Source organism: Juglans regia, chromosome 16 (genome assembly GCF_001411555.2).
Source record: "Juglans regia cultivar Chandler chromosome 16, Walnut 2.0, whole genome shotgun sequence".
Taxonomy (NCBI): Eukaryota; Viridiplantae; Streptophyta; class Magnoliopsida; order Fagales; family Juglandaceae; genus Juglans; species Juglans regia.
The window spans coordinates 13,335,139-13,355,994 of record NC_049916.1 but is presented as its reverse complement, the minus strand read 5'-3'; the positions used below and the strand labels follow the sequence as shown (position 1 = coordinate 13,355,994).

Below are 20,856 nucleotides of genomic sequence, written 5' to 3'. Positions count from 1 at the left end.
TGGTGAAGTCTCACTTAACATATTAATGAGGATAAAACCATTTGATTAATAAAAGTTTTCAACATAATTTAAATCTCATAATATCTTAAATAATTGAAATCATTTTAATAATAATATTAAAATGATTTCTGATAATTATAATATTTTTGGAGCTCTTCAAGAATATTATGATTGTCGTATTTAAGATCAAATTTAGTTCAATAACACTGAGAATACTCTTTATAAATATTTTCAGTATATTTAAAACACTGGGCGTGCCCTAGAAGTCACGCGATATCTTTCGAAACACGCCATCATGGTTCGACACGCATGACGAGTCTCGCAGTCGCTAGATAGAAGGGGCAGACAATTTACAAATCTCTGCCCTCGGGATTTGCTTACGTTATAAAGAAGGAATGTACGTCAAAAAGAAGAAGCGTACGTAAGAAGGAAGGAGCAGGGTATTACATTGTGAGTCATAGAATCCTATAAAATAAGATTTGATGACTCACAAGTTAATTCACAGATGCAAGCTTGGGTATCATCATGGGGAACAGAAATGGTTTCTCAAACATTGACTAGGCACCAGGAGATTCTGCAAGATCTCACTCAGGTAGCATGACTTCTTATTTGATGTTTAGCTGGATCATTTAAAATGAATTTGAATCAAACTTTGTAGAAGGGGCTTTTGCCGTTGTGTAAAGGGTCTTGAAGTTTTTTTGCATTGCTTCCAAAGGGTTACACTATCTTTTTCTTTTGTCCTTTTTGTCTTTCTTGTGCTTTCTGCTGACTTGAGGGGTAAATCATAGGGCTATATGCTGTTGTAACACATGCATCTATTCTACCCTGGATCTCTGTTTGAAAGAAGGAGAGAGAAGAACTTAAACAGTTTGTTTTGAGTTTACTGGAAAGTGAAGATTGGTGGCTATTTAATTTAACTATTATGGTTGACCAATTGCACCTTCTTAAGCTTCATACAACCCCCTATATTAAGAAGAATTTTGTTTTTGAGCTTGGCCTCATGCTGTAGGGGCCACTGAAGCAGCTTATCTATTTCTCATTCTTAGTTTTACTGTAAATGTTATTAATCAATTGGGAATTCTGTTTGCTATACGTTATAGTGTTTATTTACTTAGATTGAACCTATCAGACGCCAACTTTTAGTTAGACATGATTGAAGTGCAGGAGTTTTATTGTCTTCGCTCCAGCCTTAGAGCTAAGAAGGAACACACTTCACTTCTTGAGGATTTTAGTGAGCTTGATCGCACAAGATTAGACTTGGAAGAGGGTGTTGGTTCTGGTGAGCAAGCACTCCTAAAAGAGAATGCATCTATTAGCCGAAATACAGGACATGTATTGTTATCTTCAAATGGTACCTCTATCTTATTTATGTGTGTGCTTGTCCTCTATTGGATGAATTTTAAGTTTTGTATGAAGTGTGATATTAGATTTAAACAATTTAGTAGTTCTCTGAGAATGAGGAATGAACAAAGCAGTTAATGATTGCATTCATTCCTTTGAATGGATTCACGCTAGAATTTACACGTATATTCTTTATTTTAGACTTTAGTGTTGTAGCTCATGTATGTGTGGATGGGTTCCTGAGTTGGACCTAGATAGAAGGTCTTGGCATATTCTGCACAAACGTTCCTGCACTTTTCATATGCTTCTTTAAGAAACGTAGGGTGGAACTGTGGCTTTTTACAAGGATCTTCCCTGGCTAAGATATTATTCTGAGACTGCCTTTCTATAATTTCCTGTACATGTAAATCAGCAAGAGGAATGCCATTCTTTGACAACAAAGGGAAAATGCGTGTGGTACTGTTCTGGGAGCCACAGTGACTTCAGCTCTTGCAATAATTGATTTTCGAGAGGGGCATTTGCCATTGCTCACCCTGATGCATGGCTTAACTGCAACAGAATACATGGAACACATCTGGCACTTAATTCTTGTTACTTCCTTTCTAAATGTCGAGCGGGTAAGAGAGAAATGTCAAATACTCTTATGAGGGAACCAGGACTCCCTGAGTGTTAAGCTAAGCATGTGGGATTAGATAATTCAAAAAAATCGGTGCTTTCTCCAGGATATGAAGTAAATTTATCTCTCTCTGTGTTTGGTGGGACATGAATCCTCTTAGTAAAATAGATAATATCAATTTAATGCAAAATATGAAGTATTTTGACAATTTTATTTGTCAACAAATGGAGAGGATCCCATTCTGTATGGGGTAATTGGTGCATTGTTCTTATCTGGTTATAGCTAATATATATATATATATATATATATATATATATATATAATGCAAATAGCCCAATAACAAAGCAATCAAACTTGTTACTATATATCCAGAGGTTTCTAGTGTCAACTGTCAATTGAAAAGCCAAAATATGTCTTGAAAATGGGAAAGGCCATAAATATCCAAAGTAACGCCAATGGTTTAATCCATCAACATAAGGAGTTCTAGAATTCTCTGGAAGACAAGTAGAGAAATGCACCCAATATTTCCAACGCTCATTAGAATAGAATGCATGTTCCCTTCACTTACCTAGGTTAGGTTTGATTACTTGGAAATAGACCATGCATGTGGTTGTACTTTATTCACACTAGTTATGAGAAAATTAGACTGTATGGCTTTCTATTATCAGTTAAACCCCCTGGTTTGACTAGTAATGCCAGATTTTCTGCTATTGCAGTGAAAGCAGCCTAGAAATGAGATATGAGTAAAATTATTCTTCTTAAATTTTGTCTTTTTAACCAAATTTATTAAGTGGCACATTTTAAATATACGTCTATTTATGTGGTTGGCATATGAAACTATTTAAAAAGGTAAACAGATATCAGTTGGTGACAATGATTGGAGTATGATTGTGTGTTAATTTTTTTTTTTTAATCTTGGGTATGTGTTAATTTTTGGGTGATTGTAGTGATTTTTTGTAATAACCGGGCTTAGGCCCAGCCCTTGTTTTGGTCAAGATGCACGAAACCCAGCCCATGATTTTGTTGAGTGAGGAACGGCGTCGTTTTGGGGAGGGATTAATTTCCCTTCTTGCTTTGCATTGTTTATCTCCTTCCGCTGGTTTCCTCTGCAATTTTTCCCACGATTTCTTTTCCCTTTCCGTGCAACTGCATCCCACATACCCACGATTTATTTTCGGTTCCACACAGACTTGCGGTTCATCCTTCCGGCTCCGTGGGTTTCGTTTTTCTGATTCTTCGAAGGTTAGCTATCGTCCTCTCTCTTACCCTCAGTTTTCCTCTTCCTGTTTTCACATCAATTTTTGAGTTTTTCTCCTCCCTCCGTGGCTTCTTTGTGCTCTTAGACGACTTTGTAAAGTTTCTTCCTTTGGGTTACGGTTTAGTGCAGAGTTTTCGTGGGTCTCACATACTGCCTCCGTTGAAGCTCTTCACTGAAGGATTTTTCCTTCTATTTTCGGTAACTCCCGCCCACCATTGAATTCTTAGTCTCTCTTAAATTTTTTTCTTGTTGTTACACATTCCTTAAATCATTTTATCTCTTCCTTCGGTTTGTCTATCACACACACACACACTGTTTGGTTGGCCGAGCATCACTTTTAGATAGTATTTTTTCCTCTCTGTGAAGACCTTTAAGTATTTTTCAGTAGAATATTTTTTTGACATTTTATTTTTTAGTTGATGTTTTAAATGTTGGAGCAGTAGAGTGTGTTGGGATTTTGGATGTTGAAGAGTATAATTTTTGGGTGTTTCGTGAATCGGTTTTGAAGTATTAATTGAGACTTTTTGGTGTAAAATGATGGGTGTTTTGGAACTAGTTGTATTGAACTTTTGTGCAAGTTTTGAATTGTTGAATGATTAGAGTATTGATGTGTGCACTGAAATTGTTTTATTCGAAGGGTGGAAGTGAAGTTTGGGTTGGTTATGTTTTAATTATTGGAGTTGTTGTGGTTGGTTTTGGAAATGATTATAGTCGGTTGGTATTAATAGAAGGTGGTGGCTGTTTTGGGGTTTCAATTGCGAATGGTTTGAAGAGAGAGTTGTTCAGATTTAATTGTTAGATAGTTATGGAGCTGTGAAGAGACTGTTTTGATTTTTTTATTCATTAAATAGCAGGCTACTAGATTGGTTATTAAATATTGGATATATGTTCTTTTGTTTAGGTGATGTTACTTTTAGAGTTCCGGCTCAAGGTGTCGATAATTCGAAGAAGTCAGGTAAGCGGGGTTCATATACTAGTTTTGCATAAAATAAATAAAAAGGAGGTTGACTTTGAGAATAAATGTGTTTATTTTCTTTTTGAAAGAGATGATCTGAAAACAACCTCAGATGCTTGTTCTGCATATGCATAAATTCTATATAAGAGAAAGTGATTTTTTTTTTTATCATGACTGGTGTAGACATGAGCTAGTTTTGTGCACTTTGTTTCTGAACTATGTAAAAGAGCGAATAAGAAATTCTAAAAGTTTTGTTATGAACAAATGAGAATATTTTGTTTATGTTTATTTCGAACATGTGAAATGATCTGAAGCTTTTCAGTATTTTGTTTAGACATGATGTATCGTCTGAAAATCTTGGCATGAAGTTCTGATTTCTGTATATGTTTGTAACCGGATTTTCGATGAAATCCGTTCTGTTTCTGAAAATGGCCCAGCCACGGGTATAATGGTGGTTTATAACCCTACCACGGGGGTGAAATATGGAATACGGCCCAGCCACGGGTATAATGGTGGTTTATAACCCTACCACGGGGGTGAAACATGGAAAATGGCCCAGCCACGGGTATAATGGTGGTTTATAACCCTACCACAGGGGTGAAACATGGAATATAGCCCAGCCACGGGTATAATGGTGGTTTATAACCCTACCACGGGGGTTAAACATGGTATTGTCCCGATGTGTTTATTAAACGATGATATGATTATAAGGTGTCAGTTTAGAAATGCCAACGGATTCTCTTTTTGGAATAAGTTTATTTTTCTGAAAACTTCGCTCTAATGTTTTTGTACAAGTTTTGTTTCTGCATTCTGAAAGTAAATGTTTTGTTCGGCTTATCAAATGTTATAAATGCTCATGTTTACATGCTAGTATATGCTCTCTGCTTGCTGAGTTGTTGATAACTCACCCCGTTAATTTTCATAATATTTCAGATGACATCGATGGCTCAGCTGAAGATCAGTATTAGAGTCTAAGGAGAAGATTAGCATTGATTTGTTGTTGGGTATCTCATGATATTAGTGTTGGTGTTGGAGGTTAATTATCTTTCTTAAGTTTGCTTCAATGGATTTAGACGGTTTATGGAGACTATGTTAATGCTTTATTATTTCTAGTTGTTATTTGAGGCATGAAGAAGAGTTGATTTTATTTGGGTTGTTGGATTGAATATTGGATAAATGAGTTTATTTGATTTATTTAATTGAAGTATTTACGTTCGATTTGAGGTTTGAGAAAATGGATATATTCTTGAATTTGGAAGTACTCTAGCCTTGTTAGAGTTGATTATCAGGTGTTATGAGCTAACTCTCCAGACCCTCGGGGTCGGGACGTTACATTTTTTTAATCTTGGTTTGTGTTAATCTTGGTTTGGGTACTTTAATTTAATTGCATTGGGTGAAGCATTTGTAACCTATGCTGTAAAGGCATAGGATAAGCTTGCACTAAAGTGGGTTGCAGATGAAAATCAAGTGCAGTTCGACTACTGTCAATCTGGTTTACTTTTATTATTCAATCAGCTAATTACTAGTAAGTTTTCAAGCATATATATATATATATATATATATGCATGAAATCTGGTCAAGTTTTGGTAGATTTATTCATAAACATGGAGAGGACTACGGTCTTGGACACTCAACTTAGGGTCACCTGATGAGATCAAAACTCTTGCTATATTTATGTGGTGGGAATCAAAAGAGAGAAAATGGATATAGTTTGAAATGCAGTCTTCCACTAAATGAAAAGCTTTCTAATGCATACAGAGCCAAAACTCTATTGATGCAAATGCCCTCTCTCTCTCTCTCTCTCTCTCTCTCTCTCTCTCTCTAGTTTAGTCATGAGTGGACCGAATGGTCAATATTATTTGAGGACAGGTGTGAATTCTTTGTATGGGTAGATATATTGCAGTTGCTAGAGGAAAACATGTTATTAAAAGTGAATAAGGCCTGGAAGACGTGGGATGATGTATTACAGCGCGAGTATGCCATTCGAAAAAGGGAAGAAAAAGTGAGAGAGATAGTGAAGAATTTGAAAAAAGAAAAGCGAAAGTTATTGTGTTTGTACTGGATTATCACTTTTGTAATAGTGTTTGCTTGGTTCAGATAAATGTAATGTAAAAAACACGTCGTATGGATTATATTTTTGAGTAGAAACAACTTGTGCAAGAATGGTTGAAAGTGGAAACCATGTTTGTAAATTGTATTTTGTTAAATCAACGTAATGAAAAGGTCTTCTGCCTATTCTATTGTTGCTAATGGTGCCTATTCTCATGAATGATTTCAGTTTTGATTTCATTGTTGCTGATGTTGCAAAGTGAACCTAACTTCACTTGCTTTCTCATGTTGATGGCTACATCAAGATTGCAACACAGTTTGTATCTGATCTTCGAGTTCATGCAAACGGAATAATAATGAAACATAAATTATGAATAAGTAAAATATAACGCTTTGTTGCAATCCATTGTACTACTCAAGCAAACATAATAATAATGCAAACCAAATACATTGTACTACACTTTCAAGGAACAAATTGTGAATCAATAAATTTACATACATTTTGCAAATAAGTAAAATATAACGTCGTCTTAACATTGTAATACATTGCAATAACATTGTAATAATACTGTCATAACTCTTTTACATTCCCCCTTAATTCTCTTATAGCTTCTCCTCTGAAAACTGCAACAGCTCTCCAACAGTGTTCACACCCAAATCACTTTGTAAAGAACTCCCAAGCTTTCCTCCAAGCTGTTTCCTGAACACCATGTTTTCTTTGACAGTAAGCACTACAATTCACAAGAACTTACCAGCAACACAATTTTGAAAAGAGAGAAGAATACAGAAAAAAATAAAAAACTTATTTCCACTTATCTTTCCTTTTTGCAGCTAAGTAGCAAAATGTTGAGAGCAATTTCTAAATATCTTATTTTTTTTCCCAATTAATTTTTGGACATAATTAGTAGCTCAAAGGCATATTCTGTGGATGACCAGGCCAATAGGAGATTAAAAAAATAAAAAACAAAAATCTGTATTACTGACAGTAAAACCAGATGATGCCAGACTGAAGTTATCTGTTAATCTTGTGAGAATACTGCATACCATGATGAAGCCCTTCCGGAGTGTAAGGTAATCAGCAAGAACCACCAAACGCCCAAATTGCCGGAAGAAACATGTCTGCAATATCAATAAACCATAACAGCTTAGCACAAATATTATACCAACACAACAACAGTACTCTACAAGGACCTATACAGTACTTGGTTAGTCTAAGAAATGTATGACTGCTACATTTTCATTCATTGTTTTTATGGGTACTCACAACCTTAATCAGGGAAATCACTAATCAGTACTCTACCACTTACTCTACTTAATAGCATTAACTGGCCACAAATGAAGTACACAACCATTGCTTCGGGTGAGTCCTTAGAAGTACCTTTCTCATGTTCCAAGACTTTGCAGCTCTCACAACTATTAAATGGGAAAAAAATGAGCAAGGAACTTTTCAGTTAGATTTAGTGTAAGTATAATACAGAACAGAATGCCAACAACATCATGAGGCCACTGTAAGATATATGAGTTTTTGCCATGACAAATATGAAGCGGTGCAACTGCTCAAGACCTTGATATGAAACAAATGCCAGGTGTAGGACGGGAGGTCAGAGACCAAGTTTTATGCAGGATCTTATATATTAGAGCCTTTAATAGGAAGAATTAAAGATGTTCAAAGCTGGTGTAAGGAGCAATGCAGGACACCAAAAAAATAATGCTATGTTTAAGGTGTAGGACGGATTAAAATGATTTGCATAAAAACAAAGCCTACTATCACTGATATTCTGAGGTGTATATATATATGCCGCATACCATTTTCATGAAACCAAGCAAAAAACAGAAACGTCTACAAAAAATTGAACATAAGAACACTAATATACATGAATGATGAAATGCCTTTGAGCTCATAGAAAGTATATGGCATCACGGGCATTTGTAAAACCATCCAAACAGCATGTCACTAACCTTAAGACAGTTTTGGTTAACATTGAATGATTTAGGCAAAATTGAATGACTCTAAAAAAATAAGGCTAAAAATGTCTTCCGATAATTTCTATCCAGTCTTCCACGATGGCAAACGAAGAAAAATGAAGATTAAACTCTCATACGTAACACATAATCTGAAAATATAAGCACTTTCTACAGAAATGAAATACAAACGTACAATTATTGTCTGAAGAGAAAAAATAAAAACAAATAACTCTCAGTGAGCAGAAACAGATCTTTCCAAATCATGGAATCCATTGAATCATGTGTCCAATAAGAACAAAAAAAGTGAGTTAAGATATATTCTAATCTCAGTGCTCGGAATAGTTTCTAGTAGTGTTTTCATGAAACTATTGCAACACACTTAGTGGACACATTCATCCAATTGTAATGTCTATTAAAGAAGAAAGCCTTGAAGTCATCCATTTTGCTTGTGCTGTCTTCAAACCTCTGATCATTTCATTCTCTCAACATGTACCACATTAAACAGATCAAGACGATGTCTCCTGGTTATGACTGTCACATGACCCTTTCTGGCATGCTAACAGATCTCACACTCATCTAGGCATGACCCAATCTAACTTAAAGAGTCCAAAAACAGCTTGTAAAAAACCGCTGGCTATCTCATAATGGGGCAAAAGGTGAATTATGGTTTCCTCATTCCTCTTGTACTCTAAAGCCATTCTATCACTCCATCATGTCTTTTCCTTGAGTTACCCAAGGTAAGATTTTCCCTGGTGCCACTGTCTAAACAAAGAAAACCGTTCTTTAGGGAGCCTTACTTCTCCAGATGTTCTTCCATAGGAAAAAGGTAATTCGATCATTGGGGGTTTCATGCATCATAGAACAATTTATCATAGTTTAATCTATCATGGTCTTCAAGATAAATGCAAATGTAACATTTAAGTGGATGGAACTAAAGCAGCCTGTAAAGGTGATTTTCTCCATCTCAAAATAGGTATTCTTAAATTACATGTAGGAGTTACACAACCTGAAACATGGCTAATTTTTTTTTTTTATAAGTTAAGACACGGCTAATTTTAAACTCTTCCGATTAATAAACTTCAGGTTCTTATGGTTCTGTGCCCTCAAATGGAACAAGCAGAAGGATACAAGAATGGAAATAAATTAAAAAAAAAAAAGGGTTTGCAAGCAGATTTGGGAAACAAAGGCAGCTAAAATGTGGTGAGTGAATTACAAGGGCATCACTAGAGATGGTTCTTCCAAGCAAACACATAGCAAACAAATTGCTCCGACCAGGGACAGTCTTGAAAAGAGAGGGAGAAGGGGGAGGGCGTTTTGGGTGACTCTGATTCCTCTATTTTAGGGTGAGAGAAAGAGAGAGAGAAGAGAGCAGTTAAGGACCCTAATTTTCTAGAAATTTATCCATGCCCTAATCATACCCATCTCAGAAAACACAAATCACATCTCGATGTACACATGAAGAACATAGCATGTATGGACGGGAAAATAGTAGTACAATATTTACCTAGCAAACCATTTGACGAAACAGAGCACTCGGTTCCGTCGCTAATTTGGTCCGTTCAATCAGCTCGCAGGGGGAGCGGCGGCGTCTGCAAACATACGAGCATCGCGAGTTGGCCCTGAACAGAGAGATGCTGTTGCGAGGTGGCATTGGCAAGAGGAAGCCCACAGACGCGGGTTCGTGGCAAGGAAGGAGGGATCGCGGGATTGAAATCTTATTTGCTTCGTTCAACAAGCTCGCGGGACAGTGGAGGCACTGGGCAGATTGAGGAGCTCCGCTCGGTGGCACTGACGAGAGAGACGGCATCGCCGGGAGGTGCTGGGTTGTGGAAGCAGACGCAGGTTGCGATGGAGCAGGACTTTCGCAGGATGAATTCGAATGGGATGAAAATGCATACACGTTTTCAAATTGAATCAAAACGTGCATTTTGATTATTTAAAAAAAATAAAAAAAATCATAGGCATCCACGTAGTGTATGCATTGTGTGCACCACTACGATGAATACTATATAGATTAGAGTAATACTAGAGAAAAATCAGTATAGCAGTATACACTTTGCACTCACTACGTGGCTGTTTCTAGTTGATTGTTCCCAACATTCACTTGGAGAGATGTGTGATCTAGATGATGCTACATCATGTATGTAAAATAGATACTCTCAATAGTGATTTCTATCTATATTTATTTTATAGATTATTCTAAAAGAAATATGGGCTTTCTCCCTGACCATAGTGTCCAAACTCGCACCGCACTCCCGTCATAAAAAAACCGACAGCTCCAACAAACTCCGGTCTCTTCTCTTCCTCGGCCAAGCTTCGCTCGCCTGCCTCGGACAAAAATGCTGGCTCGCCTCGCCGCCAACCGTCTCCTAGAGATCCGTCAGCTTTTCCGTCAGGTCCCATTCTCTCTCTCTCTCTCTCATTTTTCTCTCATCCAGTCACGTCTATCTCTTTCAACCCAGTTTTGAGTCTTCCTATTTGTACTGCAGCCGTTGTCGTCGCGATCCTTCTCTACGGCCCTCAACTACGTGAGTCAATTACTTCCCAATCTTTTCCTTACACCAGTCCAATGATTTTTGATTTCTTTCCGTTTGCTGATCTGATTATCTGATTTTAATTTGAATAATCTTCATTATTGAAATCTTTTTTTTTTTTAATATTGATTGAGTAGCACATTGATTCTCCGGAAAACAAGCCGGAACTTCCGTGGGAGTTCACTGTTGCAAACAAAGAGAAGGTAAAATTGTGACAGCAAATGCGAATATTTTCATATATCGTTATTTTGATTTAGTTTCCCTTTTTCTTATTTTTTTTTCTATTTTTATATCATTATTTTGATTTAATTTTCATTTTTTCTCTCTGTGTCCGTACTTTTACAAGTTGAATAGTCCCCGATTTGCTCGTAGAAATCTCTCTGATTTGCCCCAATTTTACCGAATCCTTTCATGACGGTATGTGCTCACAAATTTGCACTATAGTATGCATATTTATGCTGAACTTTCAGTTCCAATCCCGGGCATTGGATCATTGATAGTTCGGTTCCCAGGTGAAAGGATGCTGATTATAACAACAGAGTGGTATAAAGTTTTCGACAATGGTTTGGATGTTATTATACATTATTTTGTTAGTTTTGATGGCGGCATTGTAATAGTCGCTGAAAGTTTTTAGTGTGGCATATTTCCGTGCTTGGCTTGGTTTATATTTCCAACTGAGTTCAAGCAAACTCTGTGATGTTTGGGGGTAGATAAATACCCCTTCAAGCTTGATTGAACAATTTCTGGCCATACTGGAGCCTTCGCACAACCTTTTTTCTGAGTAATTGAAATTCATTAAAAATCGAGGTACCCAAATACACACATTAAGTGTACGAGAGAACCACCTAAACAAAAGATAGAGAAAACAAACCACTGAAACCAACTGCGCAGAAGCCTAACCTTGCAATCCAATTTGAACTTCAATCCTTTTTCTCTCGTGCCATTCTTCTCACACAAATTCAAATACTAGAAATTTAATTGGAAAAGTAAAATATGCCCATTGCAAAGAATTGCATAAGAAAGCATCTGAATTCTCAGAAGGTAACCTTTTATTTCATTTTATACGCTTTATGAGACGTAAGGTGATAATGTTAATTTAGTATTTTACTTAGATGTACTGGTTTAGATTATACCTTCTTTTCCTGTTAGAACTAGATAGGGTGAAGTCTGAGGTCCAAGGCCCGCCAAGTGTATGTGTATCATATCCATCGACAAAAGCAAATTTAATTTGTGTTTGAGCTGGATCCTTGAAGTCTTTCTCTTAGTTGAACTAAGCAAAGGGAAAAAAACTAAAGGGTTCACTATTTCTGGGAGCCACCATGAAGAACAAATTTGTTTTTTGTTTACTCTTTTTTAAGTATAATATTTATGCTAATTGGTTTGGAAAATAGAACAATAGAACTAATGACCAAACCCCGACATGTGAATCTTATGATTAATTTAGTTATAACAGCTTCCTCGTAAACTTTGACTTGTAACTTCTAAGAGATACATGAACTGTACATATATCCATATGTACATAGGTTTGTGTTTTTGCGCACCTTATGATCATCTTTGTTTCTTAGACTCTCACCAAAACTCCTGCACTCTCATTGTGCTTTAGTTATTTAGAGTTCAAAAATAGTCTTCACCACCATTCACAACCCCTTTAAAACATATTCTAAGCAACAATCAGTGTTATTATTTTCCTCTGGAAAAGAGACACCCCACCACCACCCCTGTAACACTCAGTTCATATGATAAAGGAAAGGCGGACTATTTTTTGAACATTTTTCTCCTAAAGCTTCTTTTTTTTTTTATTGGCACTAGGTGTCTAGGAACAATGTTTCGACTAATCCCGGGGGTGCATAGGCCCTCGGCAAGGAGTTTCCAGCAAGTGCACCTCGGTTAATTCAAGGGAAAAATCCCCCAGGCCGATGACCCTAGAGATTGTTTGCACCCAAAGGGATTTGAACCTTAGACCTGGGGGAGTATACCCCCAAGCCCAAGGCCTTTACTACTTGAGCCAACCCCTAGGGGTTAACTGGCTTTGGTACATTTTTAAAAGGTTGCTGCCTATAAAGGCCATGAATATTCTACTACAGCAATAATTCCTAAGTAATTTTACATTCTAATACAGCTATTACTCTGGAGTAATTTTTCTCCTTATCCTTTACTGAAGGATGTTTGTTTTGAATATTTCCCATGTTTGAGGGACATGATCGAGTCCCGGGGTGTGATAATAAGAAATTTTGGGTAGGAATTTCTGCCCCTTGTCTTAGTTGGATGAGTGACATAATCATTTGATGGAAAATAAGAAAAGAAAAGAAAATAATGAATTCCCCAAATTATATAAGATGTTACAAATACAGCTAGTAGATTCGTGATTTCAATATGGAGCTGCTACATAGTTTCATACAACCTATCTAACCACAGCCACTAATGAATCATGATATTGCTAAGCAAGTATAAGTTCTTTGTTATTAAATACGTTCTAACAATTTAGCTTATGCATTTGCAGGTTAAGGAAATATTGTCTCACTATCCATCAAACTACAAGCAATCTGCCGTGATTCCTCTGCTAGATCTTGCACAGCAGCAGCATGGAGGATGGCTTACTGTTTCATCTATGAATGCAGTATGTTGGCATCGTTTATTTGAGAGTTTTGTATTACATCTGATCCTTCATGGACTTATATTGAAGCTTAATGACAAACGAAATATCATGAATGCCAAACACACATGGCACACACTATTTTATATAATAAATTGATCTCTTTTTCATACAAGAATGTATGTGGTTGGCTACAATTGCATATGATGATGCCATTTTCATCGCTATAAAATCAATTTTAATGTTATTACTCTGATTGGTCCATCTTGATCATCATCTAGTCATTCATATTTTTCTGTGACATGTCAATATCTAAAAGTATCTGTAATATATAGAGGATAAAATCTAAACTTGATCTAAAATAAGCATCGCCACTCTTTGCCTATTGTTATTGAAAACTCTTAGGGAAGTAATAAATAACTGATTACAAAAATCTATGATTTTCGTAATGAAAATAAAGTGGAAACTTGAGATGGCTTTACGGTATCTATAGAATGAGCACTGTATTACAGCATATGTTTTCTTTACCATTGTTGTAATTTAATTCTAAGCCTAAAACATAGGCTAAGATTCCGGGTCAAGCCCTAGGAAGTAAAAAACTTGAAGCTTGATTTCTGGAAATCTTCAAGAGTGAGGCAGCAAGATGTGACTGGACAACTTAATCTAAGACATCACCATCTCTTTGCAATATTTTGACATAATGTAGTAACATCAAATGTTATTGAAGACTATGCCTAATTTGATTCCATGGACATAATAATGCCCAGCATATTTCAAGGTTATACCCTGCATAGATGGTACCTTATTTTAGTTGCAGGGCACCCTTTTCTGTTGTTTTCACTTCTAGTTTTTCTTTTCATTATTATTATATAAGTCACTAATAGAATGATATAATTCTGCAGAAATAGAAAGTTAGGTAAAATATTCATGTATGAACATGGCATTAACCGACACAGTTGTTGCATAATCGTCTTCACTGATATCTAGAGGGGAAAATATGTTTTGTTTTCAGCCACCTTCAAGTTTTCTGCTTACACCTTACCAATAGCATTTATACCCTTGGAAAAAAAGAAAAGGAAAAAACTGAAAGCATCTGTTCCCCTTTTCGCTCTTTTGTAGGCGTGATAACATAATGAAACCCAATTCTACTAAAATTTCACCTCTAGTGGTTGAAGTCCAAACCAAATCGAGCAATTGGCATGATGACATATCTGATGAAACTCCCCTTCTCTTATTATTATTACCAATTGGTACAGTGTCTGGAGCTGTCATGCACACACAATATACCTCTTCTCCTTATCTTTTTTATTTGGGGTTGGGGGCGTGGGGCAGGGGTGACTTATTTTCTTCAATAGATTCAAACTTGGCATTTTCTGCACCCACCCGTTCTCTTTCTCTGCCAGAGCAGAAGCTAACCCAACTAAATTAGTGTATTTAATCCATACTGTCAATTGCTAGGGTGTTGCTGGTGGATGACCACTGCAGGCCTGGCTTTTGCAAGATAAATATTTTCCATGCAAGTTGTATGGAAGATCAACAAAGATCCCCTGCAATAGAATGCTCACATTTTAGCTCCACATTTAGATTCTTGTTAAAATAAAATGAAAGGTGATCCTTTGTGATAGGTTTTTAATAGGTAATCAAGAAGTTTTATTCATATGAAAGGCAAAGTCCAAGTACACAGGAAGTAGATGGTGTTCTATAGTACATGGTGATCCTTTGTGACAAGTTTCTATAGTACATGGTGTTCTGTAGAAAAAGAGATGGGGAGGGAGGCTTTATGTGAGAAAGTTTTTTTTTTATAAGTAAAAATGTATTAATATCAATAGGCATAACCAAGTACATTGGGTGTATGCAAGAGAAAACACCTAGCCCATAATAGAGAGCCCTTAATGAACATCACCCAAGAGGGAGAAATTAGAAACCGATCCAATATACACGAAGCCCTATTGGGACAAAACACGCCTCCCCAAAGCAAAGCAAGTTACTGTAACTACCCCAACCCCTTGTTTCCCACAAGACTAATACTCCACCCGAATGATCCCGAGAACGGAGGAAGGCTTTGTGCCCTCCCTCTAGTCCTCCCTCAACTTGTACTACCTCCCTCTGCATTGTAATTGATTGCCCAAATGAGACGCTTTAACTCCCTACCCTTCTTAAATCTTGATTTTATTTCAAGCGAGTGACCCACCTCAATTGCAGTGAGTAGTGCTATGAATTGGTTGTCAAATCCTCCACGTGTAATCGCCACACACTGTTGTATCTCATTAACCTTTTGCAAAACTCAATTTGATGATGATCCAATTATATTGTTTATCAGAGGAAGATTCATCCTCGCAAGGCACCAATGACAAACCCATATTCCCCCCCTTCTCATCTTTTGCATCCAAATCATGTACCTCCTCAACAACTCCATTAGTTCTCTCCGTCATGAGTGGTGAGGTCATGGTCACCATTGGAGGTTTGGGTTGGCGGCAAGTCTCGGCAGTACATCAAGTTCCTTCACCTCCAGTGACCCCTTTTTGTGCAACTTCAACAGACCCTGCATCTGCCTTAGACCTCGGTGTTACACCATTTTCCTTCAACTTTGGCGTGGGTGCCATAGTTTCTCTAGGGCGAACACTAACCAATGGTGTAACACTGACTATCGGCCTTTCCTGTGTCACCTGTGGCAGAGGGCATTCCATTACGAACATCTCTACGTCGATACTTGACGTAGAACCCACTTTGAATGACCCGGTTTTCCTTTTGACCCGCACACTCTCCTGGATCTGAAAGTAAAAAAGGATAAGGATGCAAAAATTAATTCCCATGAAAAAAAACAAAGAAGGCAGTTGTGAAAGCCCTAATAAGGTCTTTGTTCAAGTCAAGCGAGCTTAGAGCAAGAGAGAGGTTCTTATGAACTTTAAGTCTAATGCACAACTTTTTTCAAGTTAAACCATGTTCATGCAAATTTTGATCCTAATAATTGAGATGGTGTCACAGCTTAATGCGCTTCTCAGTTTTGGTGAATGGGAGCTGTGTTGGTTTTTTTAGCAGTTCCCATGGGCTTAGACAAGGGGGTCCTTTGTCCCCCCTCTTTTTTGTTATAGTCATGGAGGCATGCAACAGAATGATTTCAGTGATGGTCAACAGTGGGTTTCTTGACTGGTTTTTCGGTTGGTGATAACCATCGAGATACTCTCCACATTTCTCATTTATTGTTTGTAGATGACACCTTAGTTTTTTGCAAGGCAGAACTTAACCAGATCCAGGCATTAAGGGCATTTCTACTCTGTTTTGAGACTTTGTCCGGTTTGAAAGTGAATCTATCCAAGTCAGAACTAGTTTCAGTTGGTAATGTTCGGAATATTCGTATGTTGGCTAACACTCTTGGTTGTAAGGTGTCGTCCCTCCCTATGAATTATCTGGGTCTTCCTCTGGGGGCTGCCTTTAGGGCGAAAATCATTTGGGATACAGTTATTGAAAAGATTGAACGAAGATTGACAGGTTGAAAGAGATTGTATCTGTCAAAAGGGGGTAGGATTAATTTGATCAAAAGTACCCTTTCCAATCTACCTACTTATTTCTTATCTTTGTTTCCCATTCCTGCGAGTGTGGCGGCATGCATCGAAAAATTGCATCGTGATTTTCTTTGGAGGGGAATTGGGAAAGAATTTAAATTTCACTTGGTCAAGTGGGACAAGATTTGTTCCCCAATCTCTTCTGGTGGTTTGAGAATTAGAAATCTGAGGTTGTTCAACCAGGCTTTACTTGGGAAATGGCTATGGCGATACAATACAGAAATGAAGCGCTATGGAAGTCAGTGATTGATCACAAATATGGAAGCTTGCGGGGGGGATGGTGTTCTCAAGAGGTACGCAGGGTATATGAAGTGGGATTATAAAAGCACATTAGACGAGGGTGGGGAGTGTTTGCTCATCATGCTAGAATAGTGTTTGGAGATGGGTCTAGAACCCAATTTTGGTATGATATTTGGTGCGGAGTAGGGCTCTCAAAGATTCATTCCCCACATTGTTTTTACTTGCCTGTGAAAAGGAAGCATCATTGGCGGACATTATGGTGATAGATGGGGATTCAATCCAATGGAATGTAAACTTCACTAGGGCGGCCCAAGATTGGGAAATCAGTACTTTTGTAAAGTTCTTCCAACTCTTATACTCCATGAGATTGAGTAACCAAGGAGCTGATTCCTTATGGTGGACACCTGTCAGAAAAGGTATATTTTCTGTTTGTTTTTTCTATAAAGCCCTCACATTACTACATAATATTCAATTTCCATGGAAAAAATATGGAGAAATAAGGATCCTCGGGCGACATTTTTTGCATGGACTGCATTTTTGGGGAAGATCTTAACGATGGATAATCTACGGAAACGAGGGATGATAGTGGTGGAATGGTGTTGTATGTACAAACAAATTAGTGAGACTGTGGACCACCTTCTACTACACTGCGAGATTGCTAGAGCGTTATGGGTAGACATTTTCAAGCGGTTTGAGCTGGCATGGGTTATGCCTGCAATAGTGGTGGAACTTTTGGCATTCTAGTCGAACCTTGGTGGTCTTCCACAAATTTCAGCCGTGTGGAAAATGATTCCTATATGTATTCTTTGGTGCATTTGGCAGAAACGAAATGACTGGATATTTGAAGATTGGGAACGCTCCTTGGAGGGGATTAGATTGCTTGTTGTTAGCACTTTATTTTCTTGGGCCAGATCTGTAGACTTAAATGGCCTTGATTTTCATGACTATCTCTTTTCTATTTCTACTGGCTAACTAGGTGTAATCTCTTGTATACTTCGGGTGTACCTGGGCTATGCCTATTCTATTAATATATTATAATCATTTACTTAAAAAAAAAAAACAACAGACTGGTAGTCCTTATGTGGCTTTAGTACATATTTTTCCAGTACAAAGTCATTATTAACATATGGTTCGGCCATTGTCTACATCTGTTCATATGGTAATAATCTGTTGTCGTACTGGTGTTAATGTCAGCCATAGTTTATGTCTGATTTAAAGAAACTCTCCCTAAATCGTAATTATGATTGTCTTTATACAGAGAAATGCACATGATTCTACTGCTTCTATAATATATTTCATCATCTTACTACATGAAAAAAGTCGTTATTACACAATTGATGTTCTGATCAAACTTCTTGTGAGTTGACTGAATGTTGTAATGCTGGAGGATATATGTATATTTATGTAATGATAGTGTATTATGGATGCTTCAGGTAGCTAAGATTATAGAAGTTGCTCCTATCCGTGTATATGAGGTTGCTACATTTTATTCGATGTTCAATCGATCAAAGGTGAGAAATATTTCTTTATTATGATTTTTATACTTCTGCAAGTACCAGGCTACATTTACGGCTTAACTGTGTGGACTTCTTTTCATTTTGCAGGTTGGCAAGTACCACCTGTTGGTTTGTGGCACAACACCCTGTATGATACGTGGTTCTCGAGAAATTGAAGATGCCTTACTGAAACACCTTGGAGTAAAGCGCAATGGTAGGTTTTAAACAAACAAAAAAAACTCTCATCTTAGACCTCACCAAAAGTCATAAATGTTCTTTAAGTTCAACATTTGAAGAATAAGTTGCCAGTGTTTGCGATGTGCAGAAGTAACTAAAGATGGTCTGTTCTCTGTTGGAGAAATGGAATGCATGGTGAGTTTTTGTTTTGAGTGTTAATGATCCAAGCCTGTAGCTTTTGTTTTTTATATATAAGATAAAATTTTATTGAACCAAGTACATGGGTGTAGCCCAAGTACACATGAAGTATACAAGAGAGAAATTCCTAGTTACGAGTGAAGAGCTAGAAAAGGATACAATAAATTCAAATCAATAACAGAAGCCAATAAATAAAGTATCAAAAAATAATCTTCTGAGTTCTTCCAACAATTGTTCACGATCTTTAGAGCTCTGATTCTTCCTCTCCAACCAAATACACCACATAAGACATAGGGGGATCATCTTTCCCCTGTAGCTTTTTAACAGTACAGCAGGCATTAACACTTGTTTTGCTCGACTTGATTCTGGAAATAGAACATTTATTGGAAGGGGAGTAAACGAGATTTTTTTTCAAATGGATTTCCTGACAATTTGTTGTTGAGCATACTTAATTGAGGTCCAATGTTTAATTATTTCACAATCTCATTAGTGGCAAAGTATGAGTTGAAATTTGTTGCTGCTTATCCTTTCTGTCATGGTATATTACAAAAGGACCTCTTAGTTATTAATAAAATCTATTCTTACTCATCAAAAAAATATTATTAAAGATTCATTGCTCAACATTTGAAAACTGTGGTGATAAAATGGAATCAAGAGTTAATAGCTTTTCTATATTATATTTTTACTTATTTGACTATCATAGAAATAAGACGAAGATATTTTTGTCATCTTAAACTCATTTTTAAATACTAAACATGGTGTGGTACAAATTGTTGGTTCTGCAGGGATGTTGTGTGAATGCTCCCATGATTACAGTGGCTGATTACTCTAATGGATCCAAAGGATATACTTACAATTACTATGTCGGTGCATGATCATCCTTTAATTTTGCAAAATTATTGGGAATTCCTTGGTCAAATGATTGGTAACTGTTGGAATTTACCCTTTTATATTAATTTCAGGAAGATGTTACTCCCAAACGAGTTGTTGAGATAGTTGAAATGTTAAGAAGGGGGGAGAAGCTACCGGTAAGGCAATTGTGAATGGGATTATTCAGTTCTTCGTAATTTTTTCCCCTGCCCTTCTAAACCGGAGTTTTCGTTTGCTTAGTATTTTTGCTGCACCAGTATTCTAATATATATGATTTTCGTTTTCTTTTATTAACGTTTCAGCCTGGTACACAAAATCCACAGCGCATTAAGTGTGGACCAGAAGGAGGGAATACCACTTTACTGAGTGAGCCCAAGCCACCTCCATGCCGAGATCTTGATACCTGCTAACTTTATGGTATACGTTGTCTCCAATAATATAAAGCTTGGATATTGTCAGGCTTCCATCAGATGCTCTTGTTGAATCTATAGCCTTTTCAATTCTTAGAATTCCCTGTGCCAGTAAGTATCTGGTAAATGTTAGTTCCATACAACATATTTTCTAGTCATAACTTGGTTTATTTACTTTCAAGTGTAAATGGAGATTACCAAATATCTTCATGGTTGAATAATTGCCATAGTAATTAAGCAAGAGGTCTCCCATCTCACTTTAATGTTTGAGGATGTCATGATTTTTATCACCTCAAGATTTGACTGTAAACGTGAGGAAAGGGCTATTCTTTTTGGTGCATTGGATTTTCATTTGATTTATGCATTGAATTATACCATCCTACTTTTGCCTGGTTTACATGATTCTCATATTTGTAAGGTTAGTAGCTAAAGATCATGATCAAATCCTGTAAGTTTCATAATTCTGTTTTTCATGTTGAAGGTTCAAAACTACCCCTATGAAGATCATCTCATTAATATATCAATAAGTTCAATACTTCGATTGCACCATATATGATTTCAATTTGTTGGAATCAACTTTCTATAGCAGTT

General features: G+C 36.9%; 1 protein-coding gene across 1 annotated transcript; it reads left to right on the top strand.

Moving 5' to 3' along the window:
* The first annotated feature begins 10,358 nt into the window (after positions 1 to 10,358).
* Positions 10,359 to 20,642, top strand: LOC108998150 (NADH dehydrogenase [ubiquinone] flavoprotein 2, mitochondrial). Its single transcript, XM_018974628.2, has 10 exons — positions 10,359 to 10,580; positions 10,674 to 10,712; positions 10,856 to 10,921; positions 13,219 to 13,335; positions 18,548 to 18,625; positions 18,719 to 18,824; positions 18,936 to 18,982; positions 19,771 to 19,848; positions 19,948 to 20,013; positions 20,158 to 20,642. The coding sequence occupies exons 1-10, from the start codon at positions 10,524 to 10,526 to the stop codon at positions 20,263 to 20,265; spliced, it is 762 nt and encodes a 253-aa protein (XP_018830173.1). The 5' UTR covers positions 10,359 to 10,523; the 3' UTR covers positions 20,266 to 20,642.
* The last annotated feature ends 214 nt before the right edge of the window (positions 20,643 to 20,856 follow it).